The sequence below is a fragment of the Spinacia oleracea genome, chromosome 4 (assembly GCF_020520425.1).
Source record: "Spinacia oleracea cultivar Varoflay chromosome 4, BTI_SOV_V1, whole genome shotgun sequence".
In the NCBI taxonomy this organism is placed as follows: domain Eukaryota; kingdom Viridiplantae; phylum Streptophyta; class Magnoliopsida; order Caryophyllales; family Amaranthaceae; genus Spinacia; species Spinacia oleracea.
The window spans coordinates 174,262,585-174,288,209 of record NC_079490.1 but is presented as its reverse complement, the minus strand read 5'-3'; the positions used below and the strand labels follow the sequence as shown (position 1 = coordinate 174,288,209).

General features: G+C 38.0%; 3 protein-coding genes across 3 annotated transcripts; 1 reads left to right on the top strand and 2 right to left on the bottom strand.

Moving 5' to 3' along the window:
- LOC110786472 (proline-rich protein 4) lies at positions 1–5,166 on the bottom strand. The gene is given in 5 exon segments (XM_056842670.1): positions 1–533; positions 536–621; positions 623–1,088; positions 1,177–1,285; positions 5,053–5,166. Coding segments are annotated over 5 exon segments (1,308 nt in total).
- A 6,172-nt stretch (positions 5,167–11,338) lies between these two features.
- On the top strand, positions 11,339–11,989 carry LOC130459848 (uncharacterized). The gene is made up of 2 exons (XM_056827454.1): positions 11,339–11,813; positions 11,903–11,989. Exons 1-2 carry the CDS (start codon positions 11,351–11,353, stop codon positions 11,917–11,919), a joined length of 480 nt encoding a protein of 159 aa, XP_056683432.1. The 5' UTR covers positions 11,339–11,350; the 3' UTR covers positions 11,920–11,989.
- Positions 11,990–19,940: 7,951 nt separating this feature from the next.
- Positions 19,941–24,892, bottom strand: LOC110786516 (translocon-associated protein subunit alpha). Its single transcript, XM_021991068.2, has 8 exons — positions 24,695–24,892; positions 24,213–24,383; positions 24,061–24,111; positions 22,716–22,804; positions 21,221–21,298; positions 20,896–21,099; positions 20,384–20,455; positions 19,941–20,271 (listed from the first exon to the last, which is right to left on the bottom strand). The coding sequence occupies exons 1-8, from the start codon at positions 24,750–24,752 to the stop codon at positions 20,221–20,223; spliced, it is 774 nt and encodes a 257-aa protein (XP_021846760.1). The 5' UTR covers positions 24,753–24,892; the 3' UTR covers positions 19,941–20,220.
- Positions 24,893–25,625: the final 733 nt, after the last annotated feature.

Genomic DNA, 25,625 nt, shown 5'->3' with positions numbered 1-25,625 from the left:
TTACTGCATCAATTTAATCCTTTGATGAAATAATGCAAATGAAGGAGCTACAAGTAATGCAAAGGGACTTTCAAGGATGAGAGGGATTAGTGGCAAAGAAGGCCACTTTTTGAACTTGGGGTGTTCATAAACCTTTGGAAGAAACTTGGGGTAATGTGGGAACTTAAATGGTGGGAGCTTAGGAATACTAATAGGAGGACATGGCTTCTCAGGGAAAGTAATAGGAGGAATAGGCTTTGGATTATATATTGGGATGAGTGGCTTCGTAAATATAGGAGGACATGGCTTCTTGTGTACAGGAACCGGTGGTGGAAGTGGCTTCTCATACACTGGCACGAGTGGTGGAAGTGGCTTCTTGTATACAGGCACAGGCGGTGGGAGTGGAGTCTTGTATACTGGTACGGATGGTGGGCAAGGCTTCTTGTATACTGACACGTGTGGTGGATAAGGATTCTCATACACTGGAACGGGTGGTGGGAGTGGCTTCTTGTACACATGCACAGGTGGTGGGAGTGGCTCCTTGTATACTGGAGGGGGGATGGAAGAGGATTTTCATATACTGGCACTGGTGGTGGGAGGGGCTTCTCGTATACTGGCATTGGTGATGGGTAAGGTTTCTTGGTATATGGGGAAATGTGGGAACAATTTCTTGAATTTCAGGATGGAGAAAAATGTTTTATTGAAAAAATGTTTCTTGAAAAAGGGAGGGCATGGGACCTTAGGGAAGGTGAATGGCCACTTGGAGAAGGATTTCTTATGAAAAGACGGATACTTGAAGTAAGGCCACAAGAAGGCAGATGTGCAGGTTGCTGGTGAGAATTTCAGTTTTCCAACTGAGGTAAATGTGTGTTTTTCATCAGATTCAGAAATAAAGGCCAACTTTGAAGACTGTATCCCATTTTGAGCGGGACATGGTATATCTGATGTACCGTGAAGTTGTGCATATCATTCTTCCTTCAATTTCTTCCCATTTCCTACACGCTCATGTGGAAAATCTACTCTAAACTTCCCATCTTTATCAAGCTTTCCTTCCCCTCATGTCTTCACCTCACCACTCGCAATCTTGCAGTCAATGGTAACACTAAGCCCTACATATATATAAACCTCTTTATATCAGAAACAGACATATATAACATAAACAAATAGTACAATGAAAACTCGTTAACTTATATATACCTTCATAAGCATGGTTGTGCTTGATATTGTTCTGATGACAATCAGCACATTCACTAATATCAATGACCTCTACCGTCTTTTGATCACCATAACAAAATTAAGCTTGCAGCTAACAATAGGATCAAAAGGACAGAGAATGCCTTACGAAAGTAAAGTAATTCCTGCATGAGGAACCCTTGATTATACACGCGCTCACAAATGAGCGACCAAATAAAACAGGACTAAGGGCTTAAGCTCTTGGCCTGGTATATAACTTGAAGAAAAAAGAAATGCCTTAAAAGGTGGATTTATATTGCTGATATATGTGAGATTATACGACCAACCCTAATAAAGGAGTCACATTTTCTTCAGGGTCCCCCTAAAAACCTTGCAAATTATGGCTCATAATCATCATTTAGGTAGATAGCAAAAGTCAAGCTAAGAGCCATAAGAGGTCTTCTTCACAATTGAATGCGTACTAATCCATCAATTCCACATGTACGAACTAAGAGTTGTGGTTTTATTATATCAGTTTTTGCACACCTACTTCCTTACAATCATCAATGCTATGGTATTTTCCACACACAAAAAACATTTGGCTCCTAGCATTCTAGCAGAGTGCATGGACTGTGAATCCAAGCAACCCAGTTATCCCAAACATACCTCAGGCATTCATCTACGTATAACATCCTTAATTGGGTACGGACTCAAAAATCCGTGTATAATGTAAAATTTACACGTTAGGTCTAAGATAACTGTTTTGTCATGGAATTGTTGTATTCTGAAGTATTCATCTAATGCGTTCAGTGAAAAATCAAAAAACTGATGTGTACTCTGAATTGTTATGTATTTGTATTTTCGAGATGCATCAGTTCTTCATTTTCGTGTTAGTTACGCAGTAGTAATTAATTATACCGCTATATGTAGGACAACAGAAGTATAGGAGTAGCAGTAGGACCTCGGGAATCCAAAAAGGAAAGGCTTAGCATATTGTTTATTCTTAAGTAGGACTTGAGTAATTTCCATAAATTATGAGTTGTTAGTCTGTTACAGTCTCAAATCATAAATAAAAGCTTCGTATATATGATTAGTGATAATTAAGTGGATTATCAATGATGGATTTATGGTTATTAGGTGAGCTGAAGTGCACCATCAAGCAAGGAAATGTAGGTTGATAAATGATAATAAATAAAGCATGGAAACGTGATCAGTCCCTGCTTACGCTTTGCCCTCTCGAGTACCCCCAGCTCCTCCATCCTTAACTATACGGTGAAAAATATACACTCCCTCCATTTGATTGGAATAAGTGATATTATGAAATAATATAAATACATCAAAATTCATACAAAAGGTTAATTTTTTATAAAAGCATATCACTTACTTTTAGTTTATTATGTTGATTATGAGGAGATAACAAAAATGTGATAACTAACTCAGAACGAAGGTAATGGTTCTGAAGAGTGAAATCTTAACTATTATGAGATCTCTCATGTATTGTCCTATTTCAAACAATTTGCTAAAGAATCACTTAATAAGTATGACAATTACAAAATTTGCTAAAGAATCACTTATATAAGTATGACAATTACAAAATTACGATTGATTGGATAGTTGAACAAAACATACTCACATACTCCATTTGTCCATAACTATTCGCCTCATATCCACATAATCATGTCGATAGTATGATCAACATTTTCCAACTTACTAACCCTTACAATTATTAAATTAAGATCTATTCTTCTCTCTCTCTCTGGTGGCGCACGTTTAGGGCGATTACTATCGTGCACCCACTCCATTGATGGGGCGGAAGAAGAAAGTTGTGAGCTCTACTCCTTCACTAGGTTCTCCTTCAGTGACTGGTGAGAAAGCTATTGCAAGTGTAAGCACTGTTCCATTGGTGGAAACACCGTTGCTTGAGCAACAAGTAACAACATCCCAGAATCGATTGAGCGCCATGGATCAGCAAGGTGAGCTTGTATCTTCTTCATTAGTTCATCCAAGTGCTGGATTGATACCTCTAGAACTCCATAACACGATTTTGGCTTACGATCAAGTTCTCGGCATCTCTGGTTCTGCTGGAAACCAAATAGAGCCGTTATTTTCGAATTTGGGGGAAAATGCTGTTCAATCTCAGATTGGAAACAGGGGAGGATCAGGAACTGGTGATTTAGAGATGCAACGTAGAATGAGGGTTTTGGCCTCTCAATTGAGGGAAAACTTAGAACAAAACCAGCCTATCTGTGCTCCTACTCAGCCTGCACCAGTGGCTCAAAGGCGATTGGAGATGGATGGCACTCAAGCTCCTCCCACATGGTCTAGCTTATTTCAGAGATCTCCTTTAGCAGGTAAAGGTGTTTCTCTTAAGTTTGTTTCTCCAGTAGTTAAAGAGGGTAAGAAACTTGCTCAATTACAGAAGAATGAGGTAGAATATATGACTAGGAAATGGTTAGCTGCTATTGTGTTGTATGTAGTGGGTGATACTCCAACCATTGCTGCTATTAAGAGGTTCATTTCTGCTAACTGGGTCAACATTGGTACACCTAATGTTTTTCTCCATGATGATGGGTATTTCATTATCCAATTTGACTCAGTAGATGATAGAAATTCTGTGATGAGTGGAGGTCCATACACGTTTTTCAGTAAGCCAATGATCATTAAACCCTGGTCTCCAGAATTCAATTTTTATGAAGAAGTTTTAAGGGTCATTCCATTATGGGTTAGATTGCCTAATCTCCCACTGAATTGCTGGAGTGGTGATTCTCTTAGTAGGATTGCTAGTTTGTTGGGAGTTCCTATTTGTGCTGATGATTGCACTACAAGACAACAGAGGGTGTCTTTTGCTCGAGTTTTGGTGGAAATGGATGTGACAGCAATTCTGCCTGATCATATCTGGATTGAAGATGTGAATGGTCAAGAATTTAAACAACAGGTTCAATATGACTGGAAACCCTCTTATCGTCATAAATGCCAATTACCAGGCCATAACTGTGCTAGTGTTGCTAAAACTCAAGTGCAGCAAGCCAGTAAGCCACCCCAGGTGAAGAAGATGTGGTTCCAAAGAAAACAACTGTACCTCCAGCAGTTATTGTAACTCCTTCTGCTACTCCTCTGAACCAGAGCTTGGTTGTGAATCAATCAGGTGCTGATGGTGGTTGGAAGGTGGCTACTAAAGGAGCAAGAAGTAGAGGTGTGCCTGTGTCACACAACAACTCTTTTGGGCCTTTGAATGAAGATGATTCAGATGAGGTTGTTGCGGAGGATGACATAGAGGAGCTGCTGGATGGTGATTCTGGACCAATTTCTGAATGTTGAATCTTTGCACATGGAATATTAGAGGGCTAAATGATCCCTCTAAGGTCACTGAGGTAAAGAGGCTTATTAGTATCTATAATATTAAAATTATTGCAATTTTAGAGACTAGAGTCAAGATTAGCAAGCATCAGTCTATCATGAATAAATTTGGGCATTCTTGGAACTGGGAAAATAACTATATGCATAGTTCTAAAGGGAGAATTTGGTTAGGGTGGCAAACTAACTGTGTTACTGTAAAATTTTTGAGGTGTAATACTCAATTTATCCACTGTGAGGTTATTGATCAGCAGTGTGTGCACTGCTTCTTTTTCACTGCAGTCTATGGGTTGCACACCATAGATGACAGGAAAGCTTTGTGGCATGATTTAGGTGATATTAATGCTACAGTGGGTAGTTCTCCTTGGTTGATTTCTGGTGACTTTAATGCTATCATGGGTTTCCAGGAGAGAGTAAATGGGGGGGGGGGGGGGTTGTGACTTTAGCAGAAATTAAAGATTTTGCTGATTTTGTGGATGCCTATCAGCTCTATGAGTTGCAGAGCAAAGGTCACTTTTATTCTTGGCATAAGGGGGGAGATAATACTAAAACTGCTAGCAGAATTGATAGATGTTTAGGCAATGGGGAGTGGATGAGTATGAAGGGTGATGTGTGTTCTGAATACCTTAATTCCTCCCTTTCTGACCATTGTCCTATCATGGTTAAGTGCATTCCAGAATCTCTTGATGGTGGTAGGCCTTTCAGGTTCTTAAATTATTTAGTTGATCATGATAGCTTTCTTCCTTCAGTGGAGCATTGTTGGAAGGAATCTATGCCAGAATCTGGTATGTTACTTGTGTGGAAAAAACTGAAGTTGGTAAAACTGAAACTGAAGTCCATTCATAAACAGGAGTTCCAAGGTATTGCAAATAAGATAGATCAAGCAAGGGTGCAACTTGATTCTATTCATAATCAACTTCAGCAGAATCATTCTGATAGTTTCCTGCTGAGTCAGGAACACAATTGCTCTGCAGATTTGAAGAAGTGGTTGAGAATTGAAGAAGTGGCTTTGAGACAGAAATCTAGGCTCCAATGGTTACAAGTAGGTGATTCTAATAGTAGATTCTTCTTTGCTTCAGTCAAGGAGAGGCATAGGATCAACAGGATCACTGAATTAATTGATGATGATAACAATAAATTAGTGACACCAGCTGATATTCAGGGTGAGGTTTTGAAGTTCTATGGGCAGTTGCTTGGTACAAGGGCTAGCTCTTTGCCTTTGATTGATCTTCCCACTATGAGAGAGGGGACCACACTGAGTAATTCTGCTAGGCTTTCTTTATGCCAGCCAGTAACTGAAGGGGAGATTGATCTAGCTTTGAAGGGGATTGATGACAATAAGGCACCAGGAATTGATGGATTCAATGCAGTCTTCTTCAAAAAGACATGGGGGATAATTAAAACTGATATGTATGCTGCTATTATGGGTTTTTTTGATAATAGGAGGATGTTGAAGCAAGTGAACTGTACTACTGTGACCCTAGTTCCTAAAGTTCCTAACCCTTCTAAGGTTAAGGAATTTAGACCTATTGCTTGCTGTACTACTATTTACAAGATTATTTCTAAAATCTTGACTAGTAGACTTCAGAAGGTGATTGGCTCTATTGTTAGTGACTGTCAAGCAGGGTTTATCCCAGGAAGAATCATTTCAGATAACATTCTTTTGGCCACTGAGCTTGTGAAAGGTTACAACAGGAAGAACCTCTCTCCCAGATGCATGATTAAGGTTGACTTAAAGAAAGCATATGACTCTATTGAATGGAGTTACTTAATGGATGTTATGAAGGAATTAGGCTTCCCAGAGGTGTTCCTTGGGTGGATTCTGGAGTGTATTTCTTCTGTTTCTTATAGCATTCTTATTAATGGGCAGCCTTGTGTTCCCTTTCCTGCTAAAAAAGGGTTAAGACAAGGTGATCCTTTGTCCCCCTTTCTCTTTGCTATTGGTATGGAGTACCTCTCCAAAAGTCTTAGCCAGTTGAAAGCTGATCCTAACTTCAACTTTCATCCAAAATGTGAGAAGCTGAATATCACTCATCTCATGTTTGCAGATGACTTGCTTATGTTTGCCAGAGCAGATCCTATTTCAACTAATATGTTGTTTCAGAAGTTCCTGTTGTTCTCAAAAGCTTCAGGGTTGGAAGCCAATCTGGATAAGAGTAATGCATATATTTGTGGTGTAAATTCAGACATTCAGCATCAAATCATGCTCACCTTGAATATTCCTTCTGGTGAGTTTCCATTTAGGTACTTGGGTGTTCCCTTGTCTACAAGAAACTTTCCTTTGCTCAATGTAAACCTTTAGTTGATAAAGTTTTGAGTAGAGCTAAGACTTGGACTGTTAAATTGAAGGAAATAATGCCCTTGGTCCAAGTATGCATTCTATGTTAAGTCTAATAAATGCGGTTCAGTATTAATTAACAAGTTAATAATTCAGTGAGATCAAGTGAGCTGAATGCCTAGCTAGAGGCCGCTTCAGTTCAAGTGGAATTAATGATATTAATCCACAGCTTACTCTTGACTGAACCCGTAGGGTCACACAAATAGTACGTAAACGGATCAAGTATTTAATGGCATTAAATACTCCATCTATGGATATTCGGAATCGACGGATCTTGGTTTCAGTGGGAGCTGAGATCGTCACAGGCAAGAAATGAATACTCCGGAAACGATGATATTGCCGGAAACGGAAATATGGATCGTATCGGAAATATAAATATTATCCAAGTCGTAGATGTTGCCGGAAACGGAAACATGGTACGTATCGGAAAATATTATCGGAAATGGAAATATTGCCAGAATCGGAAATATTGCCGGAAACGGAAATATTGTCAGAATCGGAAATATTATCGGAATCGGAAAATAATTCCGGAAACGGAAATATTAAATATTGTTCGTATCGGAAATGAATTCCGGAATCGGGAATTTAATCGGAAGCGTATCGTACGAATTAGCATCGGACGAGGCCCGCTAGACGAAGGCCCAGCACGAAGCCAGGCCGTCGCCCAGCGAGCCAACGCGCACCATCGCACGCCAAGCCTCGACCAGGCCCAGCGCAAGGCCAGGCCCAACCAAGGCCTTGGGCGCGCGCGCGAGAGCACAGCAGTGGGCCGAGCGCTGTGCGCCTAGCGTGGGCCGCAAGGCTTGCGCGGGTGTACGGTGCTCGTGCAATGCTTGTGCGGGAATCCTGAAGCAATCGGGATTCGAAGTGTGATTAAATCCTAAAACTATTAGATAATGATTATTTAATTAGAGTCCTAGTAGGGTTATAATTAAATAGATTAGTATCCTAATAGGATTCCAAAACCCTTTCCATAACTCTATAAATAGGTGCCTAGGGTCACATATTTTCAGAGATTATTCAAGTATTCAAAGTGAGTTTTTGAGAGAAAATTCAGACACATTCCTTGACTAAAAGTGCTGAAAATCTTTAGTACCTTAAGGGAGATTCTAGTTGGTCAATCTTAAGGCGGATCCGGACGTGCTGTGGACTATCTACGGAGGGACGACACTTGGAGTCCTAAAGACTTGTTCTTGTTCGGTTCGGGCGCAGCTAGGGAAGGCACGCAACAAAGAGTATGCATCTAAATTATGCTATATGATTATGTGTAAATAATATGTATTCCTGGCTTAATGGTTGTTTCCGCATGATTTATGAATTGTCATATGTATCATAACCTAACAGTGGTATCACGAGCCTCTTATTATTTTCATAATCTAAATTGCATGAACATGGTTAAATATTACAAATTTGCAAGAATTAAAAGGGGTGATTAATTTTCGTAATTGTTAATTAATTGCAAAATTGCGTTTATTTAATTATACGTACGCAGTTTTTCGGCAGTTTCTTCGTTACTCATCCAAATCGAGTGATTTTTGTGTCAATTCCGCATGTAAAAGGCATTATAAAATTTTGACAAAAATATATTTTTTCTGCCGAACCCAGAATTCTCAAATTCGAAGCCTAACTATGACTTTTCGAAGGTTTTAGTTTTTCGAATGCAAAATTTCGTAAATTTATGATGTTAAATTAAATATTTGCGATTCTTGTTGATAAATCTTGAATTTTTGATTGACCTACTGTATATGTTTAACAAGTTTGAATGCCTAGCCTTGTTAATTATGCAATCTAATTTGTAATTATGATTAATTTGTTGAAAATTAGAATAATTTAGAATTAATTTGATTTTCATAATTAATTATAATTTAATTAGAAACCTATGATTAAAAACCACCATAAAAATTGTAAATTTATGATAAATTTTAAATTTTTATGACCTAGGCTTGAATCCATGATAATCGGAAATCAATTGAATAATAAATTTTCGATTTTTCGCCCTAAAATTATGAAATTAATATTATTTATTAATTTGTCATTAATTTTAAATATAAATTTTTAAATTTTATGCGATTCGTTCATAAAACTTGCACGCACAAAGCAATGGACGCTACGTGTTACCCTTAAGGGGTGTTGTATAGTGCGGGCATGCGACGACGAGCAAGGGAGCTCGTCGCCCGTGCGGCACGAATGCAATGAGCAAGGGCATGGTGCACGAGCACAAGGCAGCAGCCCTGCCTTGTGTCGTGGGCCACGAGCTATGGACGAATGGGCATGGGCGAAGGCAAGGCACGGCAGTCGCGTGTGGGCAGCAAGCGAGCTGCGCCACAACGCGCACTGCCTCGCGCAAGCGCGCGCAGCCTCGCGCGCAGCGAGCGCAAGCTCGCGTGCCACGAGCGATGCGCCCAGCGTTGCTCGCGCGCAGCGAGCAATTGCTCGCGCACCGCGAGCGATGGCTCGCGTGCATCGAGCGATGGCTCGCGTGCATCGAGCGATGGCTCGCGTGCATCGAGCGCTGGCGCGCGCGCAGCGAGCACCACTTGTGCGATGGCTTGCGATGGGAAGATGCAGCAGCTATGCGACGAGCGCATGGGCTGCGCGCACATGGCCAGCGATGGTTGTGTGCGTGTGGCCCATGGGCGTGCGATGCGTAGGGTGTTTGCATTACGATTAGATCGTTTTGAATGTTTAATTTAAAATTTTCAGTTTACGTAATTTTAATTAATTTTAAAATTAATAATTTAAATTATTTTCTTGGATTTTAATTTTGAATATTGTAATTATAATAAATTTTATTTATTCTAATTATTTTACTAAAATTAAAATCATGAATTAATTTAAATACGACTGAAATCAAATTAAAAATTTTGGATTCAATTATAAATTTATATGGGCTTTAAATTTTAATTAAATTTGTATGTTTCCGGTTAGACTTGAAATACATTTTTATGTTTAAAATTAGTAAAGCATATGAATTTATTGGTTTAAGTGGGAGCGCTTTTTAGTCATAAACTCTTGATTAGGTCTACGAATCCTTAAGGTTAAAACAACTTGATTAGAATTAATAAGGACTGAATAATTGGTAGATTATTGGTGCCCTTGATTAATTGCTGCAAATGTTTACGTGATGCATAATGTGATTTACTAACCAGCTATGTGGGCCATTCATGATAATGAATGGGTGAATTGTATATATTGTATATGTACTGTTTTGCAGGTTATGAAGTGACTAGTATGGCCCAAATAGGATAGAAAATATGGTCTGCGTACCATTAATTTGAATGTAATTGGTCTAAAGTACCAAAGTTGTTTTTCAATTCAAATATGGTCTGCGTACCATCAAATAGTTGTAATTAGTTTTAATTATAGCTTATCCTATTTGAAGAAAATGGTGCCTCCCACGGAGATTTTCAAGACGGACTTTGAAGTCAAAGCTTCAAGATGAAGTCGGGCCATACTAGATCACATTTATCTTATGCATGCTTTAAGTTATTTATTGCTTTAAATATGTCTTAAAATGCATGAGATCAAAGCTTGATTATGTTGCATGATTAAGGATTTTAGTTCACTTAAAATATAACCAACATAGTAAGAGCCTTAAGTTCCAAACTTAAAAAATTGAGTTAAAAGGTGCCATGCCAAAATATACACTTGCTTGGATATCCTTTACATCAATCTAGTAATAGTTTTCGCTCAGCGAGGTGTTACTTATTGGTCCTAAAGGGGCAAGGTACACAAATAATTGTGAGTACATGTTAGTTTTGGTGAAACTCAACGATATAAGTAAGGAGTCCTTTTATGTCGTGGCAAAATCGATAGGTTTACCTAATAAGTTCTTAGACGTACCTATCAACCAAGAATAGTTTCTAGACTATTAGCAAAAGGCTTTTGCTTACCTAAGATGTTTTAGGATTAAGTCGACAAACTGTGCTTAGTTCTTCAATGATTTTAGGATCTTGGAATCATTTTATTCACACCTGCCGGAACACATAACTTGAATAAAATGCTTAATAAACATTGAATTATGCATGTATGCTAGAATTTAAGTTTATTAAGAGAAACTGTGAATGGTTATTTATTTGTTTATTCTTTTCAATTGTAGTTCTTAAAATGGCAAACAACAATCAAAACATCATCATAGGTTCTGAGCTTATGGTCAAGCTGAACCTGGCAAATTTTCTTGAATGGGAAGCTAAGATAGTTGAAATAGTCAAACTCAATGGACTTGAGTATGTACTGTCACATCCCATGCCAAGCTACTATGCCAAAGACATGACCCCTGAGAGATTTTACACCTGGGATGCGGATCTCAAAAAGGTTATGAGTCTCATGCTGAACAATATCCCTGATGATTGGGCTAGAAGGTTTGTAGCATATGAACCTTTTATGCTCATCAAGAATCTGAGGGATATCTGTCGTGGAAGCACGGAGGACAGGGACCTGAACGTCCATGAGTTGATTGAATCAATGTCTGGTCTAAAGGTTAGTTCTCCCAACAGGTGTTATAGGATGGAGGTCCAAGAAACACATGTTCAGCTCCTTCGCACTAAACAGAGGGTAGGCGTCCCACTGAGGTTCCATGTGGATCTTATGCGTTCATACTTTGATCGCCTAAGTCTACTAGGAACACCAATAAGCGAAAGGATGGCAGTCTCTATCTTGCTCAATTCACTACACAGTGGGTTTGGTCGCTTCAAGCAACTATACCTAAGTGAACCAAGAGAAGAAACAGTTGCAGAATTTGTTCACCTTGTCAGAAAGGCTGAAATAATACTGGACTGTGAACCCAAAGATTTACTCAAGGCTAGAAGGAGACCGTTCAAGAAAAGTGGAAAGTCCAAGGGCAATGCTAAATCAAAGCAGGACAAGTCCACATCAAGCTGTCTTTATTGTGATGGAATAGGCCATTACAAAAGAGAATGTCCAAAGCTAAAGGAAGATCAGAAGAACGGAACAGTCGTTCCATCTTCAGGTATTTTCGTTATAGACTGTATACTTGCTAATTCAACTTCTTGGGTATTAGATACTGGTTGTGGCTCACACTTATGTTCCAATCCACAGGGACTAAGAAGAAGTAGAAAGTTAAGCAAGGGTGAAGTCGACCTACGAGTGGGAAATGGAGCACGGATTGCTGCATTAGCTGTAGGAACTTACTATTTGTCGTTGCCCTCCGGGCTAGTTTTGGAACTGGAGAATGTTTCCATGTTCCAAGTCTTACTAAAAACATCATTTCAGTTTCTTGCTTAGATGCTAAGGGATTTTCCTTTTTAATAAAAGACAATAGTTGTTCGTTTTATTTTAAAGAGATGTTTTATGGATCTGCTAGATTAGTCAATGGACTTTATTTATTAGATCACGACAAACAAGTATATAACATAAATACCAAAAAGGCCAAAAAGGATGATTCAGATCTCACCTATCTGTGGCACTGTCGATTAGGCCATATAAACTTGAAACGCTTAGAAAGACTTCAAAAGGAAGGAATTCTAGAACCATTTGACTTAGAGGATTATGGTAAATGCGAATCATGTTTACTTGGCAAAATGACAAAGCAACCTTTCTCTAAAGTTGGAGAAAGAGCAAATGAACTATTGGGTTTAATCCATACAGATGTATGTGGACCAATGAGTACAAATGCTAGAGGTGGTTTCAGCTACTTTATCACTTTCACTGATGACTTCAGTAGGTATGGTTATGTCTACCTAATGAAGCATAAGTCTGAATCCTTTGACAAATTAAAGGAATTTCAGAGTGAAGTAGAGAATCAATTAGGCAAGAAGATTAAGGCACTGCGGTCTGATAGAGGCGGTGAATATCTGAGCTATGAATTTGATGACCATCTGAAAGAATGTGGAATTCTATCAGAATTGACTCCTCCAGGAACACCACAATGGAACGGTGTGTCGGAACGGAGGAACAGAACCTTGCTAGACATGGTCAGGTCAATGATGGGTCAGGCCGAACTTCCATTAGAATTTTGGGGACATGCACTAAATACAGCTGCACTCACTATAAATAGAGCTCCGTCTAAAGCTGTCGAAAAGACTCCATACGAATTATGGTTTGGAAAGCCTCCAAATGTGTCTTTTCTTAAGATTTGGGGATGTGAAGTATACGTCAAACGATTAATTTCAGACAAACTTCATCCAAAATCTGACAAATGTATCCTTGTGGGCTATCCAAAGGAAACAAAGGGGTATTACTTCTACAATACATCTGAGAACAAGGTGTTTGTTGCTCGAGATGGTGTCTTTTTGGAGAAAGATCACATTTCCAAAATGACAAGTGGGAGAAAAGTAGACCTCGAAGAAATTCGAGTCGAACAACAAACTCTAGAGAATGCTCAAGATGACATTCAGGATGAAACTCAGAGATCTTTAGAAGAATCTGGTGAGAATCATGGTCAATCTAGAAATGTTACCCCGCGTAGATCGCAAAGATATAGATCTCAACCGGAAAGGTACTTAGGTATTTTGACGAACGAGAGCTATGCCGTTCTATTACTTGAAAGTGATGAACCTGCGACTTACAAACAAGCTATGACGAGCCCTAGCTCCAAGCAATGGCAAGAAGCCATGCAATCTGAATTAGACTCCATGTCTGAAAACCAAGTATGGGATTTGGTCAATTTGCCAGATGGCTACCAAGCCATTGGAAGCAAATGGGTTTTCAAACTGAAAAAGGACAAGGATGGGAAACTTGAAGTTTTCAAAGCTAGATTGGTTGCAAAAGGTTACAGGCAAGTCCACGGTGTGGATTACGATGAAACCTTTTCACCAGTTGCAATGCTAAAGTCTATTCGGATAATGTTAGCAATCGCTGCATATTACGATTACGAAATATGGCAGATGGATGTCAAAACTGCTTTCTTAAACGACGTTTTAACAGAAACTGTGTTTATGACACAGCCTGAAGGTTTTGAGGATCCAAAGAATGCTAAAAAGGTATGCAAGCTAAAGAAGTCAATCTACGGATTGAAGCAGGCATCCAGGAGCTAGAATATACGTTTTGATGAAGCAGTCAGTGACTTTGGTTTCATCAAGAACGCGGACGAATCTTGTGTATACAAGAAGGTCAGTGGGAGCAAAATTGCTTTCCTAGTATTATATGTCGACGACATATTACTTATCGGAAATGACATTCCTATGTTGAACTCTGTCAAGATTTGGCTTGGGAAATGTTTTTCGATGAAAGATCTAGGAGAAGCACAGTACATATTGGGCATCAAGATTTACAGAGATAGATCTAAAAAGATGATTGGACTTAGTCAAAGCACTTATATCAATAAGGTGCTTGATAGGTTCAAGATGGCGGACTCCAAGCGAGGCTACCTACCCATGTCTCATGGAATGACTCTAAGCAAGAATCAGTGCCCAAAAACACTTGATGAGCGTAGACGAATGAATGGGATTCCATATGCATCATTGATTGGTTCAATAATGTATGCTATGATATGTACACGCCCGGATGTTGCGTACGCACTCAGTGCTACGAGCAGATACCAGTCAGACCCAGGAGAGGCGCATTGGACTGCTGCCAAGAATATTCTGAAGTACCTGAAAAGGCACAAAGATGACTTCCTGGTCTATGGTGGAGATGATGAATTAATTGTTAAAGGCTATACGGACGCAAGTTTCCAAACCGACAAAGATGATTTCAGATCACAGTCTGGGTTTGTCTTCTGCCTCAACGGAGGAGCAGTAAGCTGGAAAAGTGCTAAGCAAAGCACCATTGCGAATTCTACAACTGAAGCGGAGTACATTGCTGCACATGAAGCAGCAAAGGAAGCTATATGGCTAAGGAAGTTCATAGGTGAACTCGGTGTAGTCCCCTCTATTAAAGGACCAATAGCCCTGTATTGTGACAATAACGGAGCTATTGCACAGGCAAAGGAGCCTAGACACCACCAGAGAGTCAAGCATGTACTTCGTAGATTTCACCTTCTACGAGAGTTCGTTGAAAGAAAAGAAGTCGAGATAAGCAAAATTGGAACTGATGACAACATATCAGATCCATTGACTAAACCTCTGCCGCAAGCGAAGCACAACTCGCACACTGCAGCTATGGGAATCAAGCATATTGGAGAATGGCTTTGATGTCTCTGTTTAATGTTTTAAAGTTTTAGAGTTTAAATCTTTGTAAAACATTATTGGTTAATCATTCACAATAAATGAAAAGAATTCATTTTTCCATTTAATTTGTGGTTTATTAAATGATGAGTCCCTTCAATTTGACGATATATTCAAGATAGACTGTCAGGACTAGTCCTGTGACTAAGAAATGTCTATCAAGTGAACTTGAATGTCAAAGGTTGAAAATGGTCCCTGGTCGGAGTTTTCTATAAAATTGGACGCATAGAAAACGTTAGACGATTAGAATGCAAGATGACTAGTAGTTCTGTTTCTTGAACTGTGTGGACATGGCAATGTCATAATCATTTGCATAGATACTTACTTTGGGAAGACTAGTATCGGACAAGACCTATGAAACTTTACTGTAAGAGATGAAAATCTGTCATAAGTAAATTTCATTAAAATTATTAAACACTAAATCCTCAATACCTGAGTGATTTGAGATTACTTGTTTGAGAACTGGTTGCTTTGACGTTGACCAACCGTCGCACCGTAAAAGGAGGCTATAAAGGCAACGCTCAGGTAATCACCTATCAAACGAAGTCTAATCTCAAGATCGCAAGATTGGGATTGTCCTCCCATAAATCGAGATGAGATGCTTAAAAGTTGTACAAGGCCACTCGGAGAGCTAGAAACTGTGAAATGCATGGCCGTGCTCGGATGAATCATAGGCTATGATTATCTGTTTATTTGATCAGTTGAACTCTGAAACCGAGGAACACCTCTGGACATAATAAGGATGACAACTCTTACCTTATGTTCAAGAGCAAGCATCGAGCGACAAAGGAATTAGGAAATGCACACTTGTCCCTAAGGACAAGTGGGAGACTGAAGGAAATAATGCCCTTGGTCCAAGTATGCATTCTATGTTAAGTCTAATAAATGCGGTTCAGTATTAATTAACAAGTTAATAATTCAGTGAGATCAAGTGAGCTGAATGCCTAGCTAGAGGCCGCTTCAGTTCAAGTGGAATTAATGATATTAATCCACAGCTTACTCTTGACTGAACCCGTAGGGTCACACAAATAGTACGTAAACGGATCAAGTATTTAATGGCATTAAATACTCCATCTATGGATATTCGGAATCGACGGATCTTGGTTTCAGTGGGAGCTGAGATCGTCACAGGCAAGAAATGAATACTCCGGAAACGATGATATTGCCGGAAACGGAAATATGGATCGTATCGGAAATATAAATATTATCCAAGTCGTAGATGTTGCCGGAAACGGAAACATGGTACGTATCGGAAAATATTATCGGAAATGGAAATATTGCCAGAATCGGAAATATTGCCGGAAACGGAAATATTGTCAGAATCGGAAATATTATCGGAATCGGAAAATAATTCCGGAAACGGAAATATTAAATATTGTTCGTATCGGAAATGAATTCCGGAATCGGGAATTTAATCGGAAGCGTATCGTACGAATTAGCATCGGACGAGGCCCGCTAGACGAAGGCCCAGCACGAAGCCAGGCCGTCGCCCAGCGAGCCAACGCGCACCATCGCACGCCAAGCCTCGACCAGGCCCAGCGCAAGGCCAGGCCCAACCAAGGCCTTGGGCGCGCGCGCGAGAGCACAGCAGTGGGCCGAGCGCTGTGCGCCTAGCGTGGGCCGCAAGGCTTGCGCGGGTGTACGGTGCTCGTGCAATGCTTGTGCGGGAATCCTGAAGCAATCGGGATTCGAAGTGTGATTAAATCCTAAAACTATTAGATAATGATTATTTAATTAGAGTCCTAGTAGGGTTATAATTAAATAGATTAGTATCCTAATAGGATTCCAAAACCCTTTCCATAACTCTATAAATAGGTGCCTAGGGTCACATATTTTCAGAGATTATTCAAGTATTCAAAGTGAGTTTTTGAGAGAAAATTCAGACACATTCCTTGACTAAAAGTGCCGAAAATCTTTAGTACCTTAAGGGCGATTCTAGTTGGTCAATCTTAAGGCGGATCCGGACGTGCTGTGGACTATCTACGGAGGGACGACACTTGGAGTCCTAAAGACTTGTTCTTGTTCGGTTCGGGCGCAGCTAGGGAAGGCACGCAACAAAGAGTATGCATCTAAATTATGCTATATGATTATGTGTAAATAATATGTATTCCTGGCTTAATGGTTGTTTCCGCATGATTTATGAATTGTCATATGTATCATAACCTAACATAAATATCTTTCCTATGCTGGCAGGCTACAGCTAGTTAAAACCATTCTTCTTAGCCTACAATCCTTCTGGTGTCAGATCTTTGTGTCACCTAAGAAAGTCATTAAGGAAGTACAAAGCTACTGCAGAATTTTCTTATGGACATGTGGTACTGATTGCTCCAAGAAAGCCCTTGTTGCTTGGTCTCATATGTGTTTGCCTAAAACTGCTGGTGGTTGGAACATTAAAGATATGGAGATATGGAATAAAGCAGCTGTGTGTAAGCTTTTGTGGGCCATCACTCACAAGAAAGACAGGTTGTGGTCCAGATGGGTAGATGAGTATTATATGAAAGGGAGGTCTATTGCTGATGTTCATTGCCCTTCTACTATGTCCTGGTCACTTAAAAAGATTATTGGTTGTCAGGAGTTGGTCACTAATGTAGGTGGATGGTCAGCTGTGGAGAAGGGTGGTTGTTTCTCAATCAAACTGATGTATAGAAAGCTGTGTGGAGATCATCCTAAAGTTCCATGGAGAAGACTCTTATGTAACAACTTGGCTACTCCTAAAAGTATCTTCATTATGTGGATTGCTATCTGGAAAAGGCTTCCTACTTTGGACAGGTTGTTTAAATGGGGGGTTGTTGATTCTGAAGTATGTCTTGTTTGCTCCATGGGTACTGAAACTATTGAGCACTTGTTCTTTGCTTGCACCCTATCCTGCAGAGTTTGGCAGAAAGTTTTGGATCTGCTGCAGTTCAAGAGAAGGCCAGAATCCTTTGATAATGAGATGCAATGGTTGATTAAGAGCTGTAAAAGAAGTGGAAGCAGACACAAGCTGTTGGGTATGTTTTTTGCTGAATGTATCTACTCCATTTGGTTGAACAGGAATAATGTAGTGTACAATCAGATGTGTAAAACTCCTGAGAGGTTGTTTAGGCAGATTCGGTTCCATGTAGCTAGTAGATCTTCTGATTCTTTAAGTTCTACTTTGTTAAACTTGAGTAGATAAGTGTATTAGGGGCTGTGTTGCTGTTTTGCTTGTGCTGTAACTGAGGCAGTTTGCCTATTTCCTCCTTTTGGTAATAAATCTCTTATTTGCCAAAAAAAACATTTTCCAACTTATATGTGAACCCATGAACAAGAAGGTGAAACAACACAAATCAAAGTTTTAGGAAACGGGCAATGGAAAATTTTGAAATTTGCATGCTCAAAGAAAGTTTTTTTTGGACAATATCAAAGAAAGTCTCATTGTAAAACAAAAAAAGTTACTGCTACTACAACTAGAATGTTTATATCACATTGGAAAAATCAAATCAAACCCATCCTCAAAACAAAAATCTCACTGAATCAAGTAGCCAAGGACCCGTGACACAACCACATTTTTAAGGGTCAAATGAACCAAGAGGGCAATACAAATTGCAAATTGAAAAAGCGGGATTCGAACCTGAGACCTAACATACAATTTCTCGGTCTTAACCACTAAGGCCCTGTCTAGTTCACCTTATTTCAGGACCTTATTACTTATTTCAGATTTAATCAGATCAGATCAGACCAGATCAGATTAGAAAAATATAGTTCAGATCAGATCAGACCAGAAAAAATAAGTTCAGATCAGATTAGATCAGACCAGATTATTATTATTATTATTATTATTATTATTATTATTATTATTATTATTATTATTATTATTATTATTATTATTATTATTATTATTATTATTATTATTATTGGTATATGTTTATATCATTGTTATTATATTTAATATTTTATTACTATTATTGCTTTAATAAAAAATAATGTTGTTGCCGGTACAATTAAAATCTATTATTTAAGGCATAAAAGAACATTAACAAAACATTCAAATTCATCATGTCCAAATTAAAACCATTAAGTCCAGATCTGAAACGATATGATCTGGTCATGTCCATATTAGAACTGATTTTTATAGATCAGAACCATTATATATCCAGACCAGAAATGATAGGATCAGATAATATCCAGATCATAACAGATATGTACAGATCATGTCCCGATAATGTTCAAATCTGCAAAGATCTTGTCTACATCAGAACCGATCCTTACAGAACCAATATGTTCAGATCAAAACTGATTTGTACTGATCATGTTCAGATCAAAATCGATACGTCCAAATTATAACTGGTCTAGATATCGACCCTGTACATATTATTTTCAGATCAGAATTGATCTGCAAAGATCATGACCATTTCAGAATTGATTTGGACCGGATCAGAACTGGTCTGTACAGATCATGACCAGATCAGAACTGATATGTATAAATCATGGATCAGAACTAATCAGTACAGATCATGTCCAAATCAAAACTGATCTGTATAGATCATGTCTAGATCAGAACTGGACTATACAGATCATGTCCATATCAAAACTAATATGTACAGATCATGTCCAAATCATATCCAAATCAGAACCGATCTATACAAATCATATACAGATCATAACCGATCTATCTAGATCATGTATAGATCTATCTAATATAAGGAATAGTTAAACCATGAACAAAGTCAAATAAACAATATTATAAATTTGTGTAACATTTATTTTACACCTAAATCGTTTAATATTAATAAATGTAGATTTTTGTTTAAACTTAATTTTGAAGAATAAGGTCAGATCAGATCAGATCAGACCAGAAAAAAAAATTCAGATCAAATCTGATCAGAAAAAATAAGTTCAGATAAGATCAAACCAGATCAGGAGAAATAAGGTGAACTAAACAAGGCCTAAGCCAAGACCTTATTGTAATATAGTAAAATTTAAGGGGGGAAAAGGAACACCACCACTAATTTTATGCGAGAAGTGAGCGATTTTCAACTAATTTGTCAAGATCTACATGCTTACAAAAAAAAAGTCCTGTTTCGAAATGTAAGATTTGTATGGCAAGTACTGATGGGAGAGCTAAAGCAAGTATAATTATAGACTTGAACTCCCAACAAAATTCCTTTGCACATTCTACACTAGAAAAGTAGTCTCTTCCGCTCTAACAAAATCAAATGCCGTGAGTTACATGAGCCTAAAATAGACAACAGTTCTTTGTACTCTTGCTCGTGCTCTCGATTGCCCAATCTATTTCTTCTTCTTTAATTTGTTGGCCTGTGACTGGGTGTATGCGGTACCCTGCATTACACACGAAAAATAGAAAATTAACAATCATTCATGCAATCTTTGAATCGGTTATTATTCTTAAATTCCAACATGAAAAAGTAGAAGAATTTAGCAAAGAACATACCTGGAGCCATTCATCCAATGAGGCGTCAGTAGAACGAGTTCCAACTTCCACCTTAGGTGCCTTCTTAGACTTCTGCATCAAATACAAACAAATAATATTTGTAAAAGTTCTAAGCAAATAACATTTGTAAAAGTTCTAAACAAATAACATTTGTAAAAGTTCTAAACAAATAACATTTGTAAAAGTTCTAAAGTGTCCTGCAAAAGCATACAAGGATACAACTACACAAGTAAATAACAGTTTCAACAGCAGAATTAGCTATCTGCTGAAAATAATTAGATGTACCATGATGAAACTTACAAGTTTGACATGCAATTAATCATGCCAAAGAAGATTAAGAGGTCCCCTATTAGTCAATTCTTGTCTGAGTCATTAAAAAACATACTGTCTATAGAAGTTAAAAGAAGATGAAGGACATACAAAATCAAGAGCATAAAGGTGCACAAAAGACTACAAACCATCATCTGGAAAAGGAAGGTTCATAGGTCAGAACATATGGAGAAAGAATTTACCTTTGAAAAGCGTTGTAGTTGACCACGTATCCACAAACCAAGAGCAGCAACAAGGGCAAAAGCAAGCGTAACCAAGAAAACAGTCTCAATGGTCAAGGGGCCACTGGCCTCAGTAACTTCAATGGTGCCGTTGTAGAAAGTGCTTTGATATGCAGTGTTGTCAATCTCGTAGACAATAGATCCCACGAGATCAAAAGATCCAGGCTGCAATGGAATGTCTTACCATTAGTTTCTCAAGCCCGATAAGGCAGACATGAAGCTTTTATTAGCAAGAGTCGTGAATAAGGATGAACTTGAAAATCATAATTCTCAGACACAAAGATACCTGCAAGTATTTGCTGACAGCAAATACATAGGGGAAAGTGGCTTGAGCTGATGAAGGAACTGAGGCATTGTTGAATACCTAATATTGGAGGAAAAGAAAGACTATTAAGTTGGGAGGTAACTAGAGCAACAGAAGATGAATAACTCTTAGATAAACTATACCAGGTACATGACTAAAGATTAACATGTAGAAGAACCAGTAAAATCAATGTAGACAGTGTATCAGTGACAGGTTTACATCAGTTGGTAAGAAAGCTTCTAGCCAACTTGCACAAGCTTCACTTAATGAACACTTACCAACCGCAACCTCTAAATAACACTTCGTATAAAACAAAAACTAAAGCTGTACAAGTAACAGTTTTCACCAATATCTAGAACAGTTGTTGGATTTCTGCAACCACAGAAGTAATTACTTGTGCGCATGACAAAAGCACACATGTCCAATCTCCGGAGTTTGAAGCTGCTGCCATTTCAGTTGTCTGATTGGTTAACTAATACCACAGAGGTCTGCTGACAACCCAAAGTTTGACCCTTTAGTTATGGTAAACCAAATTACTGGCACATGCACCTCCTGGACAAATTCAAGCCACCTGCATAGATTCCTTAAAAAGTGGAGTCTTTCTTAAAACATCTAACAAGCATTTTTTCTTATAAGTGATGGTCCACATTCCTCACAATCCTATCCAACCATATTGCTTCCCGAACTGATTGTCTTATGCCATGACTTACAGTAAGATAATTTTTGGAACAACTGTGCGGCTGTGCCACAGAAACTCCTGGGTTTTTATAAAGAAAAATAAAAAGAAAAGACGGCCATTAAAGAACAGGAGTCCCAAACAACTATAACATCAGATACCGATAACAGCAATACAACTCATACAGTCTGCTCGACAATTTGAAGTTCAAAGACATCAAGAAAACATAATTCTAGTCATATGGTCTCCTGAAATTATCTCACTTCCATCAGTTTCAATTTTTATACTTGATTCTCTCAAGCAATTTGATTGCCGGTAGTAGCTCTACCCATGCCATAATAGAACAGCCAAAAACTCATCAACCATCCCTCCCTCCTAACACACGCTAGCAAAATAAATAAACCAGTAAAGAGAAAATGCAAATATACAACTACGAACTAATAGGTTGTGGTTGTCAACAATGATGCAGACAATAGATTGCATACAATGTAATTTTAAAAACAAGACAATAGGAATTAGCATGACAGCATGATCTACGAAAACAGCAAAACCAATTTGATATGTTTTCAAAACATCAAACTTCATTTTTCTCCACAAAGAACAAACACGAAACACATAAGTATATAACCCCTTAATTTTGGTCGCCGACCATGATTAAGGACCTATTACTTTCTTTAACAATCTAACCAATGTGTATATAGAGATGATAAGTAGTGGAGCAAGTACGAATAAAATGACAAAAGGCAGACCCATGTCATTTCAAATGGCATGTTTACATGAAGATTAAAGAACCTAATATACCTGGGCAGTAAGGTTCTGAACCAACAAGCGATGATCATATGGGAGATGAACACTAGCCTGGATTGCAACAACATTGATATTTGCCTCCCCTGTAAAAAAAATTATAGTGAGGTAACAACTAATGTCATCATTTTGTGAAATCAAAACTCAACCTGCAACTAAGCTAAAAACCTAAAATTTCTTGTTTGATGCAACTTTAACCCCCATCATCAGCCCCTAACAGCCAAGTCAAGAACAAAGTTCAATACTCACTCACGAAGATAGTATTTTCCTTATGAGAGGAGATAAAGTTGCTTTCCTTAAAGTTTTAAAATACCAAAATAATAACACACTTTCACGTCACAACAAAATGCACTTAGTATTCTCACATGATACCAACTTGTTTCCTTACATTAAGAAGAAGAAAAAAAAACTATGAAGCCCACTTTTTAACCGAAAAGTACAACAGTATTTCACTTATGACATCAGAACATATTCTTGTAGTTTATCATCGGCCCCTAACAGCCAAGTCAAGAACAAAGTTCACTACTCACTCACGGAGATAGTATTTTCCTGGTGAGAGGAGATAAAGTTGCTTTCTTTCAAGTTTTAAAATACCAAAATAATAGCACACTTTCACGTCACAACAAAATGCTCTTCGTATTCTCACATGGTCTCCTATACCAACTTGTTTCCTTACATTAAGAAGAAGAAGAAAAAAAAACTATGAACCCCATTTTTAATCGAAAAGTACAACTGTATTTACTTGTGACATCAGAACATATTCTTGTAGTTTTGGGCCTCGTAACCCAACATTTAGGCAACCATTTCCTTAATAATAACAACTTAAGCAACCTCAATCAACAGGTGAATGTTTGCCTCAAAAAACAACATTGCCAATTCACTATATAAACTTCAAGTTTCTCTATACATCAATTACACAGAAAATCTGCATCTAATAAATCATCCCCCTGTTACTCTGATTCCAAGTTACAACCAGCTTATAGTCCTACTCCCTCTATCCCTAAAAGATTGACTCAATTACACCATAGTATGTGGCCTCACATTTCTCCTCTCACATTCTATTATTTAAATTAGCAAAAAGCCAATACTACCAACCCACATGCTTTTCTTTTGCCTTACTTCTTAATAAATGAAAATTGTGGTTTGGGCAATCTTTTAGGGACGGAAAGAGTACAATGGATTTCAACAGCGAAAGACAAACATTTAACATCACATGCAGCTAAATACAACTCCACTCAATCTATCCGTCAATTATCGTCTCCTCTATGAAAGCATTTAGCAATTCAATCCCACATAAAATCAAGCAAACAACCTGAAAAGAAGAAACTTTAAGAAAAAATACCATTATATTTGATCCCAACAAGAACTTCCGATTCTTCCCCAGCTGTCACAACTGCAAAACAAACCATATCGGATTAAATCACAAAAACCACAATGCATTAAGTACTTAGCTGAAATTCAAACAATTAAGATCAGATCAAAAAACATGCATACCTTTCCCAATATTATTGGGGAAAACACAAGCTGTTTCAACCCCGGGAGAAGAACTTAAACTCTCATCACCATAAACTTGGGTGTCATCGTTAACAATTCCGAGATTACTCATTTCCTCGGCGACGGAATCACCAATGGTATCGTCCGAAGACTCCGATTGGCACATGGCAACTAATCAACAACAAAATCCAAAATCAATAAATAAACATTTCAGAATTTCTCCAAAATTAGCATCGATTCAATAATAATCCAATTAAAATTGCTGGGTGGCCTGGGTCGATGGTGAATCCAACACATGCAGATCTAACTTAAACACAAACAATCGCAAGGCGTAAATGTCAATTTGGATCCTAAATCGTGCAAAATAAAACCCTAGAAAATTCAGAGATACAGATCCATGCATGCAATAGAAATAGTACGAAAGTAGATATAGTATGGACTTAGAGCACAAAGTTGGAGATCTGATGATTAGATGGGTGTACCTTGGAGAAATGGTGATGCAAGGAGGAGTAAAGCGATGAAGAAAACCCTAATCGCCATTGTTAGAGAAAGAGAGAGGAGAGAGAAAGTGTGTTAGATGAACAGCTCAGGGAAGGGAGTATGAAAGTCAGCGAAGGTGGGAATGAGAGTTCTTATTTTATTTTATGGTGGAAATTACTCCGTAGAAGTCTAGTTTTTTTGGTTTATTGCAAACAGTAGAATTATGGCAATTTTCTATAGTCCGTTTGGGCTTGTACATTTTACAAAAAGTTACGGAGTACTCCTCCGTTCCTTACTACTCGCACCGTTTTGATTGAATACGTTTGCCAATGTATAATTTTGACCACCAATATATTTAACTACATATGATAAAAACTTATAAAAATATTAATATTTTGAAAATATGTATTAAGATGAAGCCAACAATATATTATATACTAACATTTGTTTTCATATACTAGAAATAAAATAAGGTCAAAGTGAATTATGTGAATAATGCAAAAAGTCAAAACGGTGCGAGTATTAAGGGGCAGAGGGATAGTAGTAGACTAATAGCACATAAGACACCCTATTTGCACTACATAGTATTACAGTACCAAATAGTTGTACTTTTTAATCAAATAGTTACGCAGATTAAATAGTTATGTTTTATGCATAAGGCAGTCTCATAGTCGACCTATCATGCGCATGGTATGACCAGACTAATTTGTTGTCCTTGTGCTAGTAGTCGCCTAGCATACCTTGTAGTTGCAAGCACATGCGCAAACAAATAACATTGATTTTACCTTATTTTTTTTTTGTTGAGGGGACATTAATTGTACCTTACAACAATCTGTTGTACGGTGAAATTTCTCAAGTAGTATAAAAATAAAATAAATAAAATATAAAAAAACTATTTTTTCCAACTTTTTCAAAAAAATGTTGGTTAGACAA

Bases quoted from the DNA above. Each gene is read 5' to 3' on its own strand.
- LOC110786516 (XM_021991068.2), bottom strand. From the start codon at position 24,752: ATGGCGATTAGGGTTTTCTTCATCGCTTTACTCCTCCTTGCATCACCA. The intron at 24,112-24,212 runs GTATGCATGTTT...TTTGTTTTGCAG, and splicing joins CCCCAATAATATTGGGAAAG to TTGTGACAGCTGGGGAAGAA. The intron at 21,299-22,715 runs GTATATTAGGTT...CTCCAATATTAG, and splicing joins TTCAGAACCTTACTGCCCAG to GTATTCAACAATGCCTCAGT.
- LOC130459848 (XM_056827454.1), top strand. From the start codon at position 11,351: ATGGAGGTCCAAGAAACACATGTTCAGCTCCTTCGCACTAAACAGAGG.